General features: G+C 39.0%; 1 protein-coding gene across 1 annotated transcript in view; it reads right to left on the reverse strand.

Annotated features, from left to right (window-relative positions):
* scfd1 (sec1 family domain containing 1) overlaps positions 1–22899 on the reverse strand; it is a 43167-nt gene that overhangs the window by 7672 nt on the left and 12596 nt on the right. The window contains exons 11-20 of the mRNA XM_088647665.1: positions 20698–20837; positions 18811–18901; positions 17371–17444; positions 17150–17231; positions 10132–10228; positions 7337–7407; positions 5985–6064; positions 3977–4039; positions 3269–3344; positions 2744–2797 (exon numbers count right to left, since the gene is read on the reverse strand). Coding sequence (XP_088503791.1) covers positions 2744–2797; positions 3269–3344; positions 3977–4039; positions 5985–6064; positions 7337–7407; positions 10132–10228; positions 17150–17231; positions 17371–17444; positions 18811–18901; positions 20698–20837 — 828 coding nt within the window. The remainder of the gene's footprint in view (positions 1–2743; positions 2798–3268; positions 3345–3976; positions 4040–5984; positions 6065–7336; positions 7408–10131; positions 10229–17149; positions 17232–17370; positions 17445–18810; positions 18902–20697; positions 20838–22899) is intronic.

Here is a 22899-nt window from a genome sequence, read left to right on the forward strand (position 1 = left end):
AGCTATCGGCTTACAAAGGCGGACCTGCATTAACTGTCGAAACGCAGATTTTGATATAAAATCTGAGCTGGCTTTATTAAACTGGGAGAAGAATGGCATTGTTTTGGTACAAAACACGACAGATCACATTTAGCTGCAGGGTCGCTGGATTTAGGAAGCTGCTGAATTTGTGCTTTTTCTACTCGTCCTGGACGAACAATCCATGCATTGTGTAGGCAGCCGTAATTTCAGAAGCTGAGAAAATGATAACATCATTACAGCTAACTCACCTTTTAGGATAATTTTCAGTCAGAAACTTGATATTTTAGCACACACTATGCTCTCCAAAACAGTCCCCCCCCCTCATTAAACAGAAAAACAGAAAGAGAATTCAGAAGCATCTTCAACTTCTATAATGGATTGATGTTGCTTTTTATAAGGAATCTGATCACCAGGGACCTGGGCATTGCCAGCATTCATTCAGCAACACGTCTTTGGCAGGGCTGTCTCTGCAGGTGACACACAAATCACACCAGAGACATGCACAAAAAGGGTCCACAGAGCTCTCCACATAGGTCTAGATCTCATTGCCAATCGTCATCGGCCTCGCCATGCTGGTAATAAATAAGAGTTCCCCTTAGAAAAACTCATTCCAGCTCCCATTTTTCTCTCTCAGAAAGACTAAAGGCTGATGCATGTTCTTTCAAGAAAGGTTTAATGGAAACTTCACGGCGAGGGAATTCAACAACTGTGTCAGTTTTCCGAAACGCTAAGATTGAGGTTTTTTTTTTTAGGTTACAAACATCATGTTGTTTCAGCTGAGAGACACCGATGACTTAACACTTACCACAACAACTAAGTCTGACCTGATGTGGTTTCTTTATTAGTTGTGCTGAAACGCTTGCATATGTTTATGTACAAGTACATTTTACAACCTGGGTTCACGTGAACTGCTTTAAGTTCCTACCAGTTCACAAAAAACAGGATGTAAATAAGAATCTGGGCTGCTGTTTGTGCTTAGCTAAATGTCCAACCCAGCATTCCAAAGACCACACTTTTAACTCCTGTATAAAACAGTTGTCATGTGTTGTGATACAAACTGGATTAACCATTGTGTAGGTCATGGGATTCATGAACATCCACTTCCCAATAATTCCAGTTATAACTCATCGAAATGCCACAGTTCACATGGATATGCCCTCCCTCCCCCAAAAAGGAGTGCATCATTATATTTCTAAACCCTCTCCCAGGTGGTAAGTGAATGAAGGAAGCCCCTTTGCACAGACAGACCACCTTGTTTGTGGTTAAATAACATCAGTTGACATGCACTGACGAGTACAAAAGCAGAGCAGCAGGGTGCAGCAGTGGTTAAGATTTTGATCTTGTAACTAGAAGGTTCTGGGTTCAAACCCCAGGTGAGGTTATAGCCCTCAGCAAGGCACTTCACGCACACAGCTTCAGTAAAATGCCACCTGTATAAAGTGGTACCAATGTAAGACGCTTTGTATACAAGTGCTACATAAAATTAAGCCTAAAGAATACAGCTGCTCTTTTCTGCTAAAACCTAAACTTGGAAAATGCAGCCTTGTATGAGATGAAAAAAGGCTTGGCTGTTAAAGAAATCACTGTGAAAAATGATATCCTTATTTATCTAAGGGGAACACTGCTTGGCCAAGGAAATAGTCATTACTGCTTTGGAATTCCAGCTCAATAAAGGAGAAAGAAAATCTGGGGGGTGGCTAGGGGTGTTGTCATTTAAAGGATCTGATCTAAAATCAGACCTTTCAAAACGCCAAGGTGCATGCAGCAGACAGCCTTCGAAAGCATGTGAAACATCCGACTTATAGCAGCTTTAAAAAATTCCAAATAAATGGAGTTCCTTAACCAAACTAATTAATGAACACATTATAATTCATAACATCTGCAATTTCCCTCAGGGGATCAATAAAGTATCCATCTGTTACTCATTCTAATTTGCTTATGCTTGTTTACAAGTGAAAGCTGTTTTATCCTACGTTGGGGGCATCTGGATATCCAGCTTCTGATCGCAAAAGCAGTTTTAACCAGCATTTGCTTTTTCAAAAAAAGAACAGGCCCCGATGTTTCTACTGAATTATTTGCACAAAAATCAACACTAGATAACCAAAATGATTTTTTTTTATTATAACAAGCTGAATGTCTTCATTTACTCACTAAATGGGGTTACTAACTGCCTCAACCTAGTAAAAAGTTTTTCTTTGAAATTTTTTTAAATTCTCAGTACAATGATTTTTGATTTTTAGTAATATGTCAACTTTTTTTCTGTTTTTCACAGCAGCCAGGTTAAAATACCCATTACAACACATCTGCTAAGCTCAAAATGTAAAATAAACAAACAACTGCTAATGAAAGATTCTGCTGCTTTGAGCACGGCTCCTGACATGTCTCACTGGGCACTCCTGTAGGAAAAAATGGCTACAGTACCATACTATGAGCTCCTAGACGTCACTGACCGTCTTTTTGGGGTTTTTCTGCTCTATACATTACATGGAATAGCCTTCCCCTGATAACTAGTACATTTAGAATAATAAGGAATTTGCCACTTCATTAATTATGTTTAATTAGGTTTGTTACAGAAAGCCATTAGCAGGCCATGATCAGCGCTGATCACTCTCTCATTCAAATTGCTAAAAGAGACGTATTAATATCCAATATTATGCACACGCGCAAAAGAAGGCTTGCTTTCACACCGGAGCGCAGTGCACAACAACTTCCAGAAACTTACAGGATTGCATTTCATGTCCATTAGGTTATCCAGAATGCGAGCCACTGGCAGGTTCTGCAAAACAATAAGGGTAAACTGTCAGGGTAAACTCGTGCTGCCTGCTGCAAATTTAAAACACTTACACACACACACACACAGTCTATTTCACCAACATCTAAACACCAGATCAAAACAAGCAACAAAACCAACAAAGTGTCTGAAGGCTGCTAATGTCCGGTCAGGGTTGGAGCAACCAATACACCCAGCCAGTGTGGTACTGGAATATGGGAGGAAACTGAAGCACCTGGAAAAACCCAACACCAGAATGGGCAGAGCATGCAAACTCCACACAGTGTCAGAATGAAATTCAGGATCCAGGACCTGTGAGGCTGTTAGTGACGCCAGAACAAAATTATTATTTAGAAACAATCAGCACAGTATAGCAAAAACAGATTTGACACCATGCATTCCTTGTAATTTTACGGCAATAAGTAAAAGCTTCATTTGCTGTGGGTGGAAAAATACAGCTCCTCTGACACTACTCACATGCTGCTTCAGGACTAAATTTTTCACCCCTTCCATGACGAACTGGGAGCCTGTATTCATTACCCTTGAAATTAGGCTAAGAAAAAGACAGGAGAGTTAATAATACTGATTGGCTCTGTTCTACAAAACTGCTTAATTAGATGAGAGAGAAGTGTGTGTAAAACTCATGCTACTAGAATGAAAACACCTGTAACAACACAAAGGGTGCCATGAATTGATTAATATTTAAATACTGATCAGCTGGCACAGTCATGCAGCCAGAGTGTCAACAGGAAGTTTTCAGGTAAGAATTTGATACCAAGAACAGGCTGTGCTGTGAGTCTCTCAAAAATAAGATTTCAGACACACTGGGAAAAAAAAAAAACCTATAAACCATAACAGTAGTAAATAAACTACTAGTCTCTATAAACTATACCAGTATGTACTTTGCTGGCAGGATGCCTTCAGAGCTTTCAAGCTCTGGGACAGAATGCTGCACACGAACATGGAACAAAGCCCACTACTTCCCAATGTGGGATGATTGTTTTAGGAGTTTAAGAAAAAACAAGGTCCTAACTTACTAAACGTTTGATTCCATTAGTCGATTGATTTTGGCTGTGTGGAAAAAATAAGGCAAGAGACTCCTAATTGCTTGCAGCAGACAGAGCACTCGGAGGACGTTAATGGCACTGGCCTCACTCACTGATCTGAGTGAAGCCAATGTCTTACCCCATTGGTTTAGTTCCACTGTTCCCATAACTAGCAGGTGTGGCAGCCATCTTGGTAAACGCTCTGGGGAAAAGCCACAGAAATAGACTTATTAACATTTGGTGCTTACAATAACTTAATAAATTTTTTAAACTTTTCAAAAGATGCATTTTATTGTGATATCAATGTTAATATTAGTGTGAAAACTAGCAAATATGTTGTGTGCATATTCCACAAAATAAGTAAAGTGTTGGATTGGAGAAGCATTGTCTGCAGAATTGCAATTCATAATAATGCGTGTTTAAATTGAAACAGAGTTACAACAAAGGGCTGAATGATCAAATTAAGGAGATGCAATTGGTGGAGTACCACAGGGATCTGTGCTAGGACCACTGCTTTTCCCAATTTATATCAATGATCTAGATTTTGGTATATTTTGTCATGTTGGCAGATAATTAGGAGAATTACCAAACACTATAGAATTAGGAAATAAAATTCAAAATGATTTAGATCAAATTCAATACTGAGCAAGCTCTTGGTAGTTGGGATTTCACATAGACAACTGCATGGTTATGTATGCAGGTAGCAAAAGCAAACTATAAATACAAAATGGGACATGTTGGGCACAGTAAGCAATAAAAAGTTAACCAAATGTTAGGATATATATTTAAAAGAGTATATATCCTCAGTGTGTTTAAAATAAATGTTATGATAAAACAGTATAATGCACTAGTAAGACCTTATTTAGAATATGGTGTACAATTATTGTCACAACATTATAGAAAGACATTACAGAAAGATCTGTAATGTGTCCAGAGAATAGCAACCAGATACCTTCTGGGGGTTTATGTCCTACAAAGACAGGCTGAAGGAACCAAATCATCTTGGTCTTGAAAAAAGAAGATTGAGAAGGGACCTGATCCACTTATTAAAAATTAAAAGCCCAGAAGATTTCTTCAGAATGCACAATAAAACATAGAACAATGTTCCAAACCTTACTGCTGAACATACCTTGGCTTTTTCAGAGAAAGGGCTGGATGTAATCCTTGGATCAATTAGCTACTAAATACCAAATGTGCAAGCTGGGCCGTTTTAACTGTTCCCATGTTCTTATAATGATGCCATTAATGATCATCAGTATTCAAAGAAAAGCCAAGGGAAATTATGAGCTAGCCTAACATAAAACAGAGTATAATGACTAAGAAAAGTATAGTTGTGTAACATTGCATAGTAGAACTTTCTGTTCAAACAGATGCTCAACAGAATACGGTCTTTATTTGTAGTAATTTGTTGTATACTGTTCTTATTTATATTAATACAGTATATAATCGAAATTCTAACAAAAGTAGATTGCCTTTCACAAAAATGTAGCACTTAATTTAATGGTAAAATGGATTACCATTTTGATGCTGTTATAAAAGCTGAAAATACACTTAGTTTTAATAGTTAAGTAGTGAATATTAGTTAACATGCAGATGATATAAACCTAAATGACAACAGCAAAGATCTAGTTGAAATTATTTCAATTTTTAAACTTTCAATTATTTAATCTACTGTAAAATAATCCTCAGGTAAACCAGTCACAGCCTTAATTGCTTTGGAATGCTGGGCGCTTGTTTTATATATGAGAAAGTGAAATCAAATTCTGAATTTGAAAAAGGGAAGTGATAAACAATCGGAAAACAGAGCTGTTACTAGTCCCACAAGGTCTGGAGTTGTAGAATACAGGTACAGAAATATTCCTGTTTATTTCGCTCAGGGACCTGAGCCACACATAAGCTACAACAGTATAGAGTGTAGCTGATCTGGAAATGCCCGGGGAGGGGAGGGGGATGTCTGAACCTGGAGGTGATGTCTGGGGCTGAACAGGCACCGCTATTGCAGAACCTCAGTCTCACCAACCTCAACTTGCACAAATTGCTCAGACCTCAATTCAGAAGAGTAAAACAAGAACACTCGCACACACTGGAAACAGAACTAAACACACGAGAGAAGAACGGAAAACAAAAAGCCGTTTGAGCAAACTTACTTCCACTGCTTGATGTAGTTTAGTGGTGCAAGGTTGCATCCAGCATCTGTCAGAGCCCTCTTGTACTGTTCCAGATCAGTCTACAAAAAACCCACTCAGTCATGGCCACAGACTCAAAGGCACAGGCAACTGTTCAGGTACACTAGAGGTGGGTTCACATTCTTTCACCGATTCACATTTAGTTTGCAGTATTACAAAGAAGCAACAATAAATGTGCCATAATGTGCTGTGTGAATGTGCGCTTCTAACTCAGAATGGAAAAGAAATTTGGCATCGCAAGCAGTAATTCACTGCAACAAAAAAATAGAGGGCTCATTCTCAGGAGTTCAGCCCATCGCTCTTGTGCAATACAGGGAATAAGATATTATTTTACGCGTTCCATATTATTTCTCCTTTGATGTTGCTTGACTTCAGTTGTCAGATACCCACCTAAAGAGACAATCAGCCCCAGTATCGATCAACAAGACATCACTTTACATTATGAGCCGTTTAACCCAGCAGAAAGACAAAACACAAGGACACTAGGCTTCACAGCACATGTAAAAGAAAACTGCTGGGAAGAATAAATAACACTCTACAGCTGGGGTCTCCAGTCCTGGCCCCCAAATCACTAACTGACTGATCAGCGTAAATCGCCTGCTTCATGGTCTTTGAGAGCTGCCCGTTTCTTTTCCAAACGTTCTCTAAATGACTACATTTAACTGTACCACAGTTACACCATCAAGAAAGAGAACATGCTAAAAGTCTCTTTCTATTCTTTGCAACTATTGCTGTAATGTTACAAAAAGATTTACATCATTTCAAAGTGATACAAATGTTTTAATTAAAATAGATCTATTACTTCATTTTTTCCTGATGAGAAATTTCCTGAAAGAGAAGACATTGTTAGAACTGTAACTGTAACTTTTAAGTTACATGCACATTTGTTACTTAGAACTCACTGCAAATTGTTAAGTAAAGTCTCCATATGAGTGCTTTATTTGCAGGACATTCACCTTCATATAAACACAGAAAAGATCAGAAAAAAAGAAAACAATCAAAGTATTGTTAAGCGCTTCAAAATTGTTGCTATGCATGCTCTTTCAGTCAGATAATTTAAAAATAAAATAATAAAACAGTAACTTTTTTCAAAGAAAACGGGAAATGAAGATTGTACAGGAAAATAGTTTCACAAGACAGATTAATGGATAAGAATGTTTATTCAATTGCACCATGAACATGATAATGTTCAGACGGCAACAATGCCGAGCCAGCACTTATCGGGGGGCTGCACTGCAGATCTGGGGGTGACGCTTGCCCCTGCTGTGCCTGTACTGAACAACTGAGGAGCGTAAGTGGTTTAAAAGTTGTACCTCAGTGGGAGGCTGCTGGGATGTGATGTAGTAGATCAGGAAAAGCCTCATTTTGTCTTCAGGAGTTCCAGCTGTGGGAGGACAAAGCACACACCCTTTAAAGAGTCCTTATCCTGAGCAATGATATGTTTAGATTACCGTGTACAGGCGCTTGCAATGCCTTGTTTCAAAAACACAGAATATGTATTAAGTGTTCCAGATCACAACATTGTCACCAGCAAAATACTTTCTTCTCCCCACCTGCTATTCAAACCAGCCATGGATTGTTTTCCTATGGCAACACAATAGAAAACAGGAACTTATGACAATCTATCCCCTTGCTTTCCCACGTCCTTATGGAGAAATGGGATTGAAATAATGGGGGCCTAAGGGGAGAAAGAGGGAATTTTTTGCAAGAGAGACCAGTAATTGCCATGGTTAAAAGTCTGTTTTCTCTAATTACTGAACGGATCTTAATGAGCTTAAAGGACACTGACTGACAATCATTCTGCAGCTGCTTATGTGGCCCAGTGGGCAGTGGAGAGGAAGTTTCTGTAGAGAAGAATGGCTAACAGGGAAAACAAAGCTGCCTAAAACAATGTTTCACACAAACGCAGTTTCATCCACAAATGGGACACAAGAACCAACAGAAAAAAGGAAAAACCTCTAATCTGAGATCACTACTGTATGCCCTTCTTTTTCTACGAGACATATATGACATGTAATTAATCTCAGAATGCCTAAACCAGAAAATGGATGCAGAGACAAAAATCAGAAGTGTTGTGACTTTGCAAATTCACTGTTAGACTTCACATTTCATTCTTTTGTAAAAGTATACAGTCCAATAAGGAAGAGACCATTTTACAGGCTATCTTTTGGAAAATGGTACTAAACACTATTATCAGTAAAACAGCAATAAATGCCAGCCAGGAAGGCATGCTCCTTCAGCAGATAGGCAGTGAAACCTCTCAACACCTCTTTTTTGACATCTAGACAATGATGCATATGGAAGTGTTTAAAAAGTCACACTAGTTAAGGTACCACACTAGTACCATCAAAGTACTTAGGTTTTCTCTGGTCCAAAAAAAAACAAAAAAAAGAACATTAGTATGGTTAATTTTGTTCAAAAACATAATGAGTAGCAAGTACATATCTTTATATTTGTATTTGCTCATTAAATAAGTAACTACAGTCCTTGGAATTTCAATTCTGCTCTTGTGGGGGTTGAAAACACGCCTTGATACAATAACGCCTTGCCTAGGGCTGCTTCATCTTAGGGCTCCATATACACTTGTATAACAGAATGTGTGCCTGTCTGGGGCGCACACACAGGCAGGGTGGAAACACCCAGAACACACTCAGCAAAGGCTGCAATTGCTTATCCTGCTGCTACTCATGCTAAAGGCAAAATGCAAAGGAAAAATGAGTGTGTGGCCAGTAAGAGTGTGGCACGATGCACATGGTTACAACTTAGCTGGCGTGGTTTGTAATCGCTCATCTGAGAACATCCCAGCCCCCCAGAAGGAGCCAGGGCCTGGCCAGTCCTGGCAGGTGTAGCTCCTTCCAACCTCCTGCCTCGGGAGCAGAGAACTTATCCACTCGAGCTCTGGCTGAATGAATCGGTGTGCTGCTAGATCTGATGTTTTTCTTCTGGAACAATCATTTTCAAATAAACCCCTTGGATTTTAAATTCTCCTCTGTGGTAAAAATATCAGCAACACCATTAACAATACCCCAGTCCAGCCTTCATACGTCGCTCATGTGTAAGAAATAGCGCTCCTGGGAATGGATTCCCGTTAAACCCAGGCTATAAATACCTTTAATAGAGCCGATTCCCACAGCGCTACTTCTTCTGGAATACATCCCTCAGTGCTGAGCGAGGCAATGTGGTATTCAAATTTTTTTTTAAAGCTTTCAGATTGCACTACCCTCTACATTTTGACAAAAATTCAAAGAGAGCCAGGATTAAAAGCTTCTGAATCCTGGGGAAGTATCAGTTAATTTTTACTTCCATCTCAGGGGAAATGGCAAAATTATGTAAATTCAGGAATCTGCTTAGAAACTTCAGTAGCCTAGGCACACTGCATTCAAACTAAGAACAGTAAAACAGCACCTGTAACTATGAAGGCCCAATAAAATAACCTACTTTTTTATACCTCAGAGACACAAAGTGAATTAATAGTACCTTAACTATGGCAGCCATGCAAATATTTTCTGTGTTTGTTCTGAAACTTCAGTAACTATGGAAGCAAACATTATTAAAACACAGTTGACAGATTGTGGAGTGGTACCACAGCGCCAACTGTCTATGACTCTCTAATTAATAAAATTCAGCTACTGTTTCTTCAGACAGGAAACACTGTCTGGAGACTGCCACTACCATGGGCATGTCCTGTGAGAAATCTGAACACTTTCTGCTCGTGCAAGTTCTTGATATGAAAGAAAGTTTCTTTCGCCCTCCCGTATCGACCAGTAAGGAAACACTTTGGCTGGAATTCACCAGGACTTTGGAGCCAAATGCAATTCACACAAAGCCATAAATCCTCCTAGACTTCAGAGAAAACGTTCCAGGATTTCATTTGACACCACAACGCAGGTGGGACACATTAACTTAACATGCTCCTTATATTAAAGGATCACACAGTATAAGAAAAATGACAGCATTATTGTTCATTATTTCCATCTCAGATATATAAATAGCCCCTATTTGATCTGAAATAGACAACAGAATTTGAATGGCCAGCGTGTAGGGGAAGTGGCACAGTAGCTTCAGTGTTCTGGGTGTAAGGTTACATATTAAAACCGACGACACCTACCATCTGGATCACTGATCATATCCAGCAGAGACTTGTCTAGGGTGGATTTGCTCATGAGCTTCTCTTCATACTCAAAATATACATCAAGCTTACGTGTCTGCAAAATAAACAGTATCAAGATACCACTTCAGCAGCTGAAACAACTGTAACAAAGAAGCAAAAAACAATCTACCACCACAGAAAATATTTTTCAACATTGTACTTCATTGTATTTCAACATTGGCCGATCTGCAAATAAAGGGAAACGGAAAAAACAAAGCAAACCAAGAAAAAAAAAGATACATGGTCCATAGTCCATGCTTCATGTTGGAGGTGAAGAGAAGTGGTAACATCTGACACATCTGGCACCACATAACCTTCTGCCAGAGGTTTTGGCTCTGCAGAACCCAGATGATTATAGGCAGATGGTGATCCCAGAAAGAGAGCACAGAGCACAGAGATAAGCCCTGGGTAAGCCTGAGAAAGACTCTCTGATATGAAATGATGTTGCTGTGGAAGTGTATATGAGATGAGATTTATCAGTGTGTGCTGCTTTAATATAAGGAGTGGATCAACCGATGTAGAGTCAACACATTTTAAACAAGTGTCAGCTTGTGCTTTAAAGCTTATTGTCATGGTATCCGCTTGATCATTTGCTCCAAACAACTGTCTTCTGTGCCTTTAACTGAAATTTTGGTGTTTGATTGACTTAAACAGTCATCTGGACAAAGCTGAGGAAGCTCGTAAGGATGCGATGGGAGGAATGACTGCATGAGAGATATTAAGTTATGACAACGCAAACGCAGAAGATGAAAGATTCATCTGCTTTCATGTTTACATATTGTTCTTATTCCTTACTGCAGCTGGGTGCTACAGTATCAGAATGCTTCCCACCAGATTCTGACTGTCAAAAGCTTTTGATCAGTGTGTCTATCAGAACAATTCAACATTATTCTCTTTCAAGGGTTCTCAGAAAGGCTATTTAAACCGTCTTTGCCAGGAGATCAAAGTGGCTGAAGGATACAAAACATAATTCCTTGTGCATCAAAAATAGTTGCATTGTAAATCAGAAGAAAACAAACCCTATGAAATTGAGCAGTATTAATTTGAGGATTTCTGAAATAGAAGGGAATGCCAAAGCAAAACCTTTAAGAAAAGAGACTGTGTTCAGGAGCAGTGGGATATAAGAGTAATAAGAGCTCTTGCGGCAAAGCACAGCAGTGAGGCAGGAAATCTAAAAAGCAGGCATGGAGAGTGAGATCTCTGTTCTGTTTATGAAGAGACGTTTCCAAAACCCTCCACTTCACAACAGAACAACAGCTCCATTATCACTAAACAATAAACCTGAAAATAGCACAGCAATGAATGCAGGACTCCTGGTGGTCTGCATATAGAGAAATATCACTGCATCCTCAACTGTTATATTTTAAATAAGGACAAATGGGATGAGAGATCTCTTTTTATGTTATATCTTGAGAAGTGAGAAGAAAAAAATCAAAAACGTGTATAAGGAAATAGGACGACCGCTGCTTCAGTGCTCAGGTGAAAATGGCTTTTGGAAGGAAATTATGATTTTGAAATGCATGCTTCCCTGAATGTTATTCCCTGTAGAAAACTGTAAAATATCCCTACAACTTAGTCCAGGATCATCATGGACTGTACCAACAGGTGTACAAAGACACACTGCAACCTTAACGCAGAGAGATGACTTTGCAAAGAAGAAAAGACAGTTATTGATGGGAGGCAGGAAATGGCCAAATTAAAATGATGAAAACATTATGTATTTAAATATAATGACTGCAATATTTAATTTGTATAAAAATGTTTTGCTGGAATCTGTTAGTTGCATTACTTTTTAAATCTATTTCAATCTTTAAGGGAAAACTACTGGGGCAATTACCTGGTAAGAGTAAGCTACCCTTCTGCTGTTGATGCATCTCAGCTAGGCTGAACTACCTGAACTGCTGCAAACCCTCACGTGGTGAAAAAATAATGAATGCAATGAATCCCCTTTGACACAGATCAAAAACACTCCCCTAAGGGTTTTTGCAGTCTTCTGATAAATAAACTGGAAAACAGCTCAGTGGTTACATTAGTGCAACACACTGAAGTCAACAGCTGAGAAGGCGATTTTTGCAGGAAACAGGGGAAGATCTAATGTGATTGTATCAGTGGATGAAAATGTTCATTTCATATATAATATATCAATATAATGTAGAAAAACTTTCACATATCTGAATAACCAAATGTTTAAATTAGATTTGATCACTGTCCAAATACATGCGTTCTGGAAGACATTTTCAAATGTTTTATAAATGTAAACACTCCCATGTCAAACCTGCTCTTCCTAAAGGATCAAATGCATCATAGCGTTATGACTGTCGTGCAATTTGCAATTCAGTGGTTGAGCAAACATTAGAGAAAGCAAGCAAATAATTTTTGCCAGTGTGTCTAGTTAAGTGTACAACTGAGCATTTTACTGATTATGCATATTGTTATTAAGGAGGCCTTAAGGTCACACCCTGAGGCTTACAGTAAATGATCCATTCAAAATAATTATAATATTAAACATTCCCATCATAAATCCTGCCTTTATGAGTTTATGTACATGTTAAGCAGGACTTTATTTTCAAATAAACGCTAGATAAGAAGAACGACTGCCAATGATCATGGAACTGAACTGCCATAAAAGAAATGTTAAAGTGACCCTTAACACAGTAGCACAGATGTTGCCAAGATTCATGAATGTACCATTTTTTCCAAATTAAATGCAATGGATAACTTGTGCATCTGGATGGCCGTGGGTCTCTCTTATGTAATCCGGTTACTTCCCATCTTTAGATTGTATCAGATGGGTACACCGTCTTTCAGCGTACTGCACTTTCAGCTGTCGTTTCTTGGGGCTTCAATAAAGAGCTGAGGGACCATCGAAGGGAAAGAGCTCTTTCCAAACAAGTGTTTCTTTCTTCTCAAACTCTAACATGTCTTGACATAATTTATTATAAACACTCTCACTGAAACCAAATTAAAGTGGGCTATTTATGCAAGTCTTTTTCAAATATCTCAGCATTAAATATGACAGATTGTACTAAAATGCTACCCAATGCTTCAGTAAACACAAGGCAGATGTCTCATTCTTTACAAAATTCACCATAAGGAAATAGTCACCCTATCTGTTGAGGCGCCTGCCTTTGTGTGCATCTAGGATAAATGAGATAAATGTGTTATACAGTAAGTACATTATTTCTTCATAGACTTGGAAGATAATTCATTCTGCATGTGCACACATATATGTACATAATCACTGAAAAGAAAACAGTATACCTCTCCTCTCAATATAACTAAGAGAAAACATCCAGGACAGACTAGAATGACACCTTCTCCCATAACTTAATATGTTTTAAACACTGCAAGGTGTACTGTACATACAATCTTTAGGAACAACGTAATTAGACCAACAGCAGCATTCTGAGAAATTCCAGAACTCCAGTGTCATTATGTGTCTGTTATGATGGCTGAGCAATAAAATATACAGGGGTATCTTTACAGGGCTTTAATCTTTAATTGGCTGCTGGTACTCAAAGCACAGGAAGGACATCAAAAACACTTGTATATTTAAGATATCATTAAAACATGTGTGCAACTATGTAGCCTGGTGTGTACATAATATACCAAACAACTGCAAATCCCATGGGGAAATCGTTTGTCTTTTTAATATTAATTTAATGTCTGAGTTTGCATTAAGAATAAAAACAGGGGAAACATTCTTTATGCATGTTGTGCATACAGTTTAATACTGAGTTTCTTTTGTGGCTGGTGAGCTCTAGCTCAGTCATTTTAGTTCTTGGTCTAGCAGAACCACTGTCTGACTGGTTGTCATGCCTGCTGAGCCCTGTTATTTGTATTAAACTGTTATCTAAACTTATACGTGGCATATTTCGACCTCTACAATAGTTTGTAAGCCTGCAAAAGGAGAAGGTAGTTAGAGGTGAGTGCTCAGTTAATTAACTGACAAGTTAGAAAGAATGAAAACCAGTCAAGCACTGTGGGTCTATAGGACCAGAAGTGAACAGCACTGGTCTTGCTCATTTTCACTGCCATAAACGAGCAGGAACAGCTATTTTAAACGCCCTCTAGTGGTCACTCGTTTGGACAACAAATTAATTTCATTTAATCTATTTACCAGACAGCGTCGAAGAAAACAGAAAAAGTCCTGCCAATTCCAAATACAAATTATTCAAAGTGTGTGGTCTCTCCCCCACCTCAAAATCATATGTTATCAATGAATAACACTAGTTTGTCACTCTGATAATAAACCTACAATAAAGAAAGTGTTAACTGAAATATACAATATTTAAAATTAAACTGTGTAATAATAAACCATGCATATAACCATTTTCTGATTCTAAAAACACTTTATACCACACAGTTCAATCTGTCATTTATAGTATATTTTTCACAGTGCCTTTATCAGTTACATATACAGTATACTGCAATGTTCTTACTGATTAAGGTTTCACCTTTCAGTTTATTAAAGCACAGCACGACAGACATTTTATACTGTCTGCTCCAAAGCAATTGGAGTGTTTCTGTTTCAACACTCACTGCCCAACCCATGTATATGCAGGGTCTGATTAAGACCCAAACAAAGAAAAATGCAATAAAGAAAGTTTTATAGTTTGGAGAAGCACGAGTTGCCAGTTTGGGCTTGGAGATGACAACAGAAAGGATTGCTTTACGCTGCCTATGTGCCAGTAATGTGTCGAGGTCCGTCTGCAGGAGATTCATTTCTGGTTTCCTCGCATTTGAGACAGATACAGAAATATCTGGAGAGCAGCCATGGAACCATAAGTAGACAGTATTAACCTTACATGTGAGGGAAGACACCAGTGTAGAAATAACAGTCACAAAGAAGAAACATCACAGAGTTTGGAAAAGTTACTTTTAAAAAAGTAATACATTCTAGTTACAAGTTACATGTGTAAAGGATTAGTTTATAAACATACGTTGCGGGGGAGGGATATAAAAAGTCACCTGCAACAGTGTTCCATCTAGTGCGTGTATAGTTGCTATGTAAAATAATGCATTACCTCTTAAAAGCAATTTCCTCCAGTTCCTATTAATTTGAAAAAAGCAATCCCTGACACGAGTTACTGTCGCTGTAATGGTGTCATTCTTAAAAGTAACTTATCCCAACACTGCACACAGACCTAGCTGACTGGGGACGCTAATGCTGACGCCAACAGAACCCTTGTCAGGGACAGCAGCATACAGTGTATTGTATAACTTCCTCTCGAGAGCGTCAAACGTAAACACATGACAATGGCACCTGAAGATAATAGGCTCTATGGGAGGTACCATTTGTCCCAAAGAGGAACACCAAAATGGCAGAGTGAGAAAAGTGGATTTATCTCTATCCACTCCTTAATGAGAAGACAGAGCTTATCAGAACAAAAAGTGTGTGAAAACCCATCACCCTTATTGGCGGCTGGAGACAGGGCTGTAAGAGCTGGTATTAGAGATGATGGGGGAGGTCAACAGGATCAACCGGATCAACCGGGAGCAACAGTTCATGGTAAGCGATCAGGAAGAGGGACTGACTGGGCTGTTTGAACAAGAAGGTCCAGAATCTCAGCGCCATCCCATCACCCCTTACAAAGCTGAGAATCACAAAGCAAACGGCGGTCTGCAAACAGCCTGCAAGAGAAAGCATATGGCAAAGCTGCGGGCAAAAGGCAGATGCCTGCAAGCTGGTCCAATGCAATAAGAAACTTGCAAGCATGCAGCCGAAATAAAAATGAGAGCACTGTTGAGATGGGGCTTTGACAAACACTAGCAGCAGGCAAACCTGCAGAAGCGAGTAAAATACTAAACGCCACCGATAATGCCTTGGAGAGTAAGAAGAGAGCAGTATCGTCTATACGACCAGGATTATGGTTTTGCGCTGCATACGAAAACCAGGACAGATCTCCAGGAAATTCCCACTGTGGAAGGGGAAGCTGGCAACAGTGTTCAGATCAAAAAAAAACGCAGATAGGGGGAAAAAAAAGATCAGCTATAAGGAAAAAGAGCTTCCCACGCAGAATGGCAGCTGTCTCCACAGGGAGACGCGGAGGTGGTGGAAGGTGAGCTGCGCTGGCAGGGATACGGACAGCCTGCTTTTCCTCTCCCCGGATTCCAGCCACGCTGCGCCGGGCCATGTGCTCAGCAGCTCTGGTCCTTTAACTCAACGACCTCACCCTGAACCATGTCGCAGAACACACTGTTCCAGTTCGCTCAGTTTCTCAAATATTGTGCATGGCACTAGGGACAGCAGTTTAGATTCTATTTATTTCATAATCCGATCAGCATCCAGTGTGGAAAATATGAACAACTTGCAAAAAAAGCGAAAATCTGATATGTTCAGCACAGCACACTGGGGCTTGGTCTTACAAAAGCCCTTTATTAGGATGATACAAGAGTCTATATTATTGAACCCCCTGTAGGATTTATATAAACTGCACTGGTAATATTGTATGTCTATAGCAGACGCTCAGAGGCCCTATTTCCAGTTCTTAGTGCTGTAGTTACGATGAACTCCAAACAGACTGCAGGCTAACAGACAAGAGTCCCATTCAGTAGCAGTGTAATCCAATTTCATTTCTATGAGCTCCCAGTCTTTGTGTAGAAGCCAACAGCAGGTGCTGCACAGAAAAAAATGGCTGCCAAGGAGAGGCCATTTGGCAAGCAGATATTTCCTGTTCGCTGTTCCACGATCTTGACCAAACATGTAGAGTGATGTGGCATTAAAAATCATACTAAAATGTATTACTGGTCTGGTTCTTCTCTAAAAGTTGTTCAGGTATCCGCAGTTCAAAAAAACTTGATAAGATTCAAAATCCAACAAAGGACTTTAAATTAGAATATTTATCCATAGTCACTATTGTGGAAAATAAAACATTCCGTTGTGAATACGGAATCGCTAAAAACACCCTTGTATGATGCAAGACTTGAGCTTGACCCTGCTGGCTCATACTAGCAACAAGCTGCAATTATTTACCTTAATGTTGTCCAATACAGCCGTGGCAACATTTGTGTGAAGATCGATCAGTCTTTTTTTCTCCAACAACTCAGGTAGCGAACTATTGAGAAAGCAAATGTGAGGAGTCAGAAAATGAAATTAAAATATTTTAATTCCTTTGAGCTCTTTTGCGAAAAAAAAAAAAGCTAAACTGTTAAAGCTAACAACAGTCATACAGATATGGAGTAGCTGAATCTTACCTAACTGCAGAAGTCAGTTTCGCAGTGTTATCAGACAGCATACTTATTGCTCCTTCATCCTCTCCTTCTAAGCCCTTGAGGAAAAAAGAATATCATCTACAATTAATAAAATCTAGAAAGGGCAAATAACCTAAGAGAACTCCAAACCCTCTGCATAATATTTTACGCTGACATTTTATTAGGAGAACACTTTCTTCAATTAACTTTCTTCCTGTTATAGATAATATTGGCTAGCTTTTACAGAATGTTTAGGTGCATGTTCCACAGAATAACATTAACATTAGCATTATAAATATGGGGTCAAGGCAGAATAAGGGCTGAATTAATATTGGTGGAAAAGCAAAATTCCTTATTAACTGGTCATTATTCCCAGAAACAATCACAGCCAATTCAGACCAATAATGAATCAAAGCACAGTGAACCACCCTCTCTACTGTCAGAACCTGTCTCCTAACTTGTAGCCAACTGCACAGACGACTGATGGACGCTTATGGAAATCTAATTACATTCACAAGCTAGCCTTCTAGTTATTATTTATTACATTATTATTATATATTATTTCTTACTGTAGTTCATTATTTTTGGTTCAAGTAAAATTAATCGACAGCCTTTTCTTCAGCACATCTAAAAAGAAAACTCTGAAGATCTGATCCAAGAACTAGTTATTTTTCTTGACTATAGAGGGTATTAATGACATAATGATTACATACTGTTTTTTCATTCTGCATTTTAACCTATGCAATATTTTCTTCTTTCTGGAAAATTCATGCATGTTTTTAAGAAATTGGACATAAAGAAACTACAAACATTGATGATGTTTGTGCTCCAAACACTGACAATGGGCAGAAAATGCTAATAATTATAATACCTGGTTTCTATGCTTGAGGTATTAAAATAATGAGTACGCTTATTGCAGCCACATTAATCCCTTTCAGAATAAAGCTTTTGTTGCGTAACTGTTCCAGATAGGTTGCACTGTTAGTGATGAAACCAAGACAAACGGTCTTCATATTACCCATAATCAGTTGTAAGCACAGCCAGTTTTCCTCAACAGCAAAAACAGAGATGTCAAGTGCGAGTGATTCAATGTCTTTCTTGTTTGTCCCAGCTTTAATTCTCGTAAAGATCACTGGTATAATCTTTAATGGCCTTTGGCTGAAATAAATGTGAACCATCATCCAGAGGGCAGCTACAACGGAGCTTTTCATTAGCCAAAAAAGAAAGCCTGGTCCTCCAGTTTGTCTGTCTCAGAACACAGTGGGCTACAAATCCCTTAAAGTGATTAAGCCACCATATACTTGCCTGGTTCTTCTAATACATAACATTGCAGATTTGTATTGGATACTAGTTATAAAGCGAATTTATAATCTCATGATGTTATACTTCATTATTACTTAAATAATTCAAGAACACTGCATTCTGCAGCAACCACCATCATACCATGATGCTCTTAAGACGTTTGACCTCATCTTCTTGGGCCCTGTAGGTGTCCAGCTCTTGCTGTACGGATTCAGCTACTTCTGGGAAAGGACTGCAGGAAAGAGCAAACACATTACCATTAACTTTATATCACCTTATAACTCCATCCCTTATTTACATAAAAACTGCAACATCTGTATCCATTTTCTTCATAAAAATGGATGTTTCCTTGTATGTCCTCATGGAGAGCAAGCTGGGGTATGCGAAAAAGACTAATTCCTAATACAAGAAAATTGTATCTGGCCAACAAAGTGATCTTATCTTATCATTCCTCACCAATGGTTCCATCCAAGTCTGAGCAGGAGTCAAATAAGGACAAGCCACCAAGCTTTATTTTCACATTTCCTGCACATCATGCCCCATCTGATAGCAGACAAGATCCTGGAATGCATATTTGTTAATAACTTGTGTCTAAAACTAAAACCACCCCAGCTTCACTCACTGAATTCCAGTAAGATGATGCTGTCAATTGCTAGACAATTGTCAACATATTTACTAAGGCATATGTGAGAATCAGTCTTATACTTAACACTCAGAAGAACAAAATTCTTCATCAGCAAGCTCCACATGCACAGACCACAGCACTGCCAGGTCTGATTCATGATGTGTACCTGAAGAATATAGAGGACTTCCTGTACCTTGAAAGTCACCTCTCACAGAAGACTAATATTGACCAAGAAATCCGGCGCTGCCTAAATTCTGCAAATGCAGCTCCTGGTCACCTACGGAAGCAGGTGTTTAAGGACTGCAATGTCTAAAAACCAAATTAATTTGCCTACCATACAGTCATTCCAACTATACTGTATGGGGGTGAAACTCAGAATACACACAGGAGACTCTTAGAAGGTCTAGATTCACATGCTAACACTCTTTGAGGAACAAATGTATCAAGTGGGAGCACAGGAACACCAGCATTAGTGTTCTCTTCCAAACAGGCGCCACAAACACTGAAGCTATGACCATCCACCATTAGCTTAGGAGGACTGGCGTGAGTTATCTGGAGCTCCAACTTCCAAAGAAAGTTCTTCTCCCAGTTTACTTAAGGCAGCGGTAACACAAGAATCTTGAAGAATGACCATTTCAAGATGCAACAAAAAAGAAACAAAGAAACGCAACACTGATATCAGCTCCCAGGAAATTAAGGCCCTTGACTGAACCAGCCTTGAAGAATAGTTGGAAAGGAATAAAATGCTTTAAGACCAAAAGAAGTCTGATTGAGAAGGCAAGGTTCACCACGCAGGGCAGGGCAGGGCAGGGCAGGGCAGGGCCGGAGGCCAGATATCTCTTAATACGAGACCTGCTGAGCTTGCAAGAGAGAGTACAGATCACATATTGGCCTTATCAGTCACCTTCTCGGTCATGCAAGACATTCCTTGACCATGAAGGTTAGCCAATGAATGAAATAAAGTGATTAAAAAATTCCAAGGTTTTTATATGCTTTGCAGGGATAAAATGAGATGAATATGACAAATTTCCAGAAAGCAGAAACTTGTTGACAAGCCACTACAAGAGCCTATGAAAACAATGTGAAACTCAGACTTGCGCTGTTAGGTAAACAAATGACTTGGCAGGCATCTAGTATTACTGACAACAACTTAATCAAGGGCATGAAATTATAGGGGCTCTAAACGGTTAGGATTGTATCCAAATGCTAATCAACACCATGGCTTAAAAGGAGAAATCTCAGTTCAAATGGCTTGGCAAAGTACTCCTGTGGCATGCATCAAACAGATTCTTCCAATGACAATTAAAAATAAATTGATTCAGAGGCTGAATTGATTATATATTCGTAATCCTCGCAGGATGCCAAAGTGAAAGAAAGGCTAGCTGCTGATGTATGAATCTCACCTGCCCTTGTGCTTTTGCCAGAACCTGTCAGCTGCAGTCAGGTCATAGCTTTTCTTGTTTTTCTTCTTTGGTCTAGCGCCTGACGGGGAGGCCTCGGGCCCGGAGGACTCCTCCAAGTTCACCCTGTTCAGGTGGAAGTCCTGCAAGGACATGGCAGTGGTCATTCTGGAAACCACACCCACAGTGTCACCAGACGAAAAGGCAATGCCCCACCCCTGTAGTCACAGACATTATCAGCCTACCTCTACTGTACTGAACAGTTTTTTTTCCCCACAATAACTTCTTGAAAGCTTGAAAAGTAAATTTGGATGACCAAAGTGAGAAAGATTTAATCATATTTGAAAGCAGTGAAAACTGGGGGCTTGGCAAGACTCCCATGTATGAAATACTTTCATAGGCCATCTGGAAAGGGGTAATGAAAGGGAGGTGAGCCTCCATCATCCATCAAATGTCAATAAGAAGCCAAATACTAGTTATTTTAAAAAGTTAACAAAGTAGCTGGCAGAAAAACTAATCCTAAATTATGCTAAATCGCATCCTTCAGAGATACAGACACATGATAACAGCACAGCAGCACCCTAGACCACTGTGAGTGATATAGTGAGAATTTCACAAGAGAATCCTGCCTCAGCATCTTAAAACCTGGAAGTCATGCTCCATTATTCAGCCCCAAAGAGCAGAACGTAATAGATGTGATGGTTCCTACATGTAAAATTATAATGCCAGCTAATTTTATAAGAAACAAAAAGATGAAGATAAATTAAAAATTCTAAATCATTTCAGTGTATCATTCTACTCTAAATGAAGTATGACATCTCAGACTTTCAAAACAGGAATTTTATGATCTCATAACCCAAAAATTAAAGTAATTATGAATTCCTTATGGTGCAGGTTTGAAAGCCACAAAATAGAATTTACAGTTTTTTCTTTTAAATATTGCTCATTTCTAAGTATATATTTTTTAAAATACTAAAACAGAATTAAAATAATAAAATGAACCCAAATTCTTAGAAAGCAATGTAATAAACTGAATGGACATTTTTATGGTGCAAAAACAAAGCCGTGCTGCTACATTGATCTAACCTGTTAAAACTATCTTTCTTCTATAAATTAGTATAAACGCAAAAAGAACGGCACTGTTCTAGTCAAAAAGAAAAAAAAAGCTGTACTACAGCTTTACTTTATTAAGTCCTGGCTTTGTTTTAACACTGTTGTTTCTTAGATTGTTTTACAAAAAATACAAAAATCAAAATTCCAGTATAAGAGCAAAGGATTTGACTTCAAAATTCTGGCATACTTTTCTTACTGCCTGATACTCACCAGAATCATTCAAATTATCCCTACATTTGAGGACTTAAAACCATTAGAAGACACAACGTGCCTTTTATAAATTGGATACCAACCGACTCTTCATTCCATGTCAAAAAAATTTTAAAGTGCACTATAATGTTACTCATGTGGTGAAAGACAGGAACCAAGAGTCTTTGCTAGAAATCATTTTCATGTTCTCATTTTTGGATTAAGGGAGAATATTCAGTATTTGATGGAATTCTGGGGAGACGTTTCATCAGCTTTCCCACTATTCTCTGTTCCTCCAAGATCAACTGCTGAGGTAGACCTCTGAAGAGACTTTCATGGTTGCCCATTAAAACTATCCCTTACTTTAGTAAATCTGTACAAACACAGAAAGAACAGCACTGTTCTCTTCACACCATCTTTGTTTTTCTTTCCACTTCACACCACCTTCACCCACTGCAGTACAGAAAAACATCCCGTTCTTTCATGACAACATCTCCCTCTCCCGACACGCTTACTGGCAAAGCTGCTTGAAGAAGCTCTTCTGTTTTAATCACGCATGCAATCCATCACTGCCATTTTACTCAACAAAATGGCACTGCCACAACGGTTAATCTGGTGACTAAACTGAGCTCTTGCTATGAGGGTAAGAAAACTCGGTGGTTTTTATTAACTGCAAAAAAAGCTGTTGTTCTCCCTCTCAACTCTGGGATCACTCCAGCTGCGTCTCCCACTCTGGAAAAGGAATGTCAGAGAAGTACACTGAGACATCGTGGGGATCTCTGACATCCGTCTGGCGGAGGGAAAGCTTGGCCACGAGAGTGAGACAGTTGGAGCCCCCAAGGTGCAGCCGAGCAAAGAGGATGCAACAACGTTGGCAAAGCTTTACCGGGGGGTCCGGCACAG

This window comes from Lepisosteus platostomus, chromosome 10, assembly GCF_059453375.1.
Source record: "Lepisosteus platostomus isolate fLepPlt1 chromosome 10, fLepPlt1.hap1, whole genome shotgun sequence".
Taxonomy (NCBI): Eukaryota; Metazoa; Chordata; class Actinopteri; order Semionotiformes; family Lepisosteidae; genus Lepisosteus; species Lepisosteus platostomus.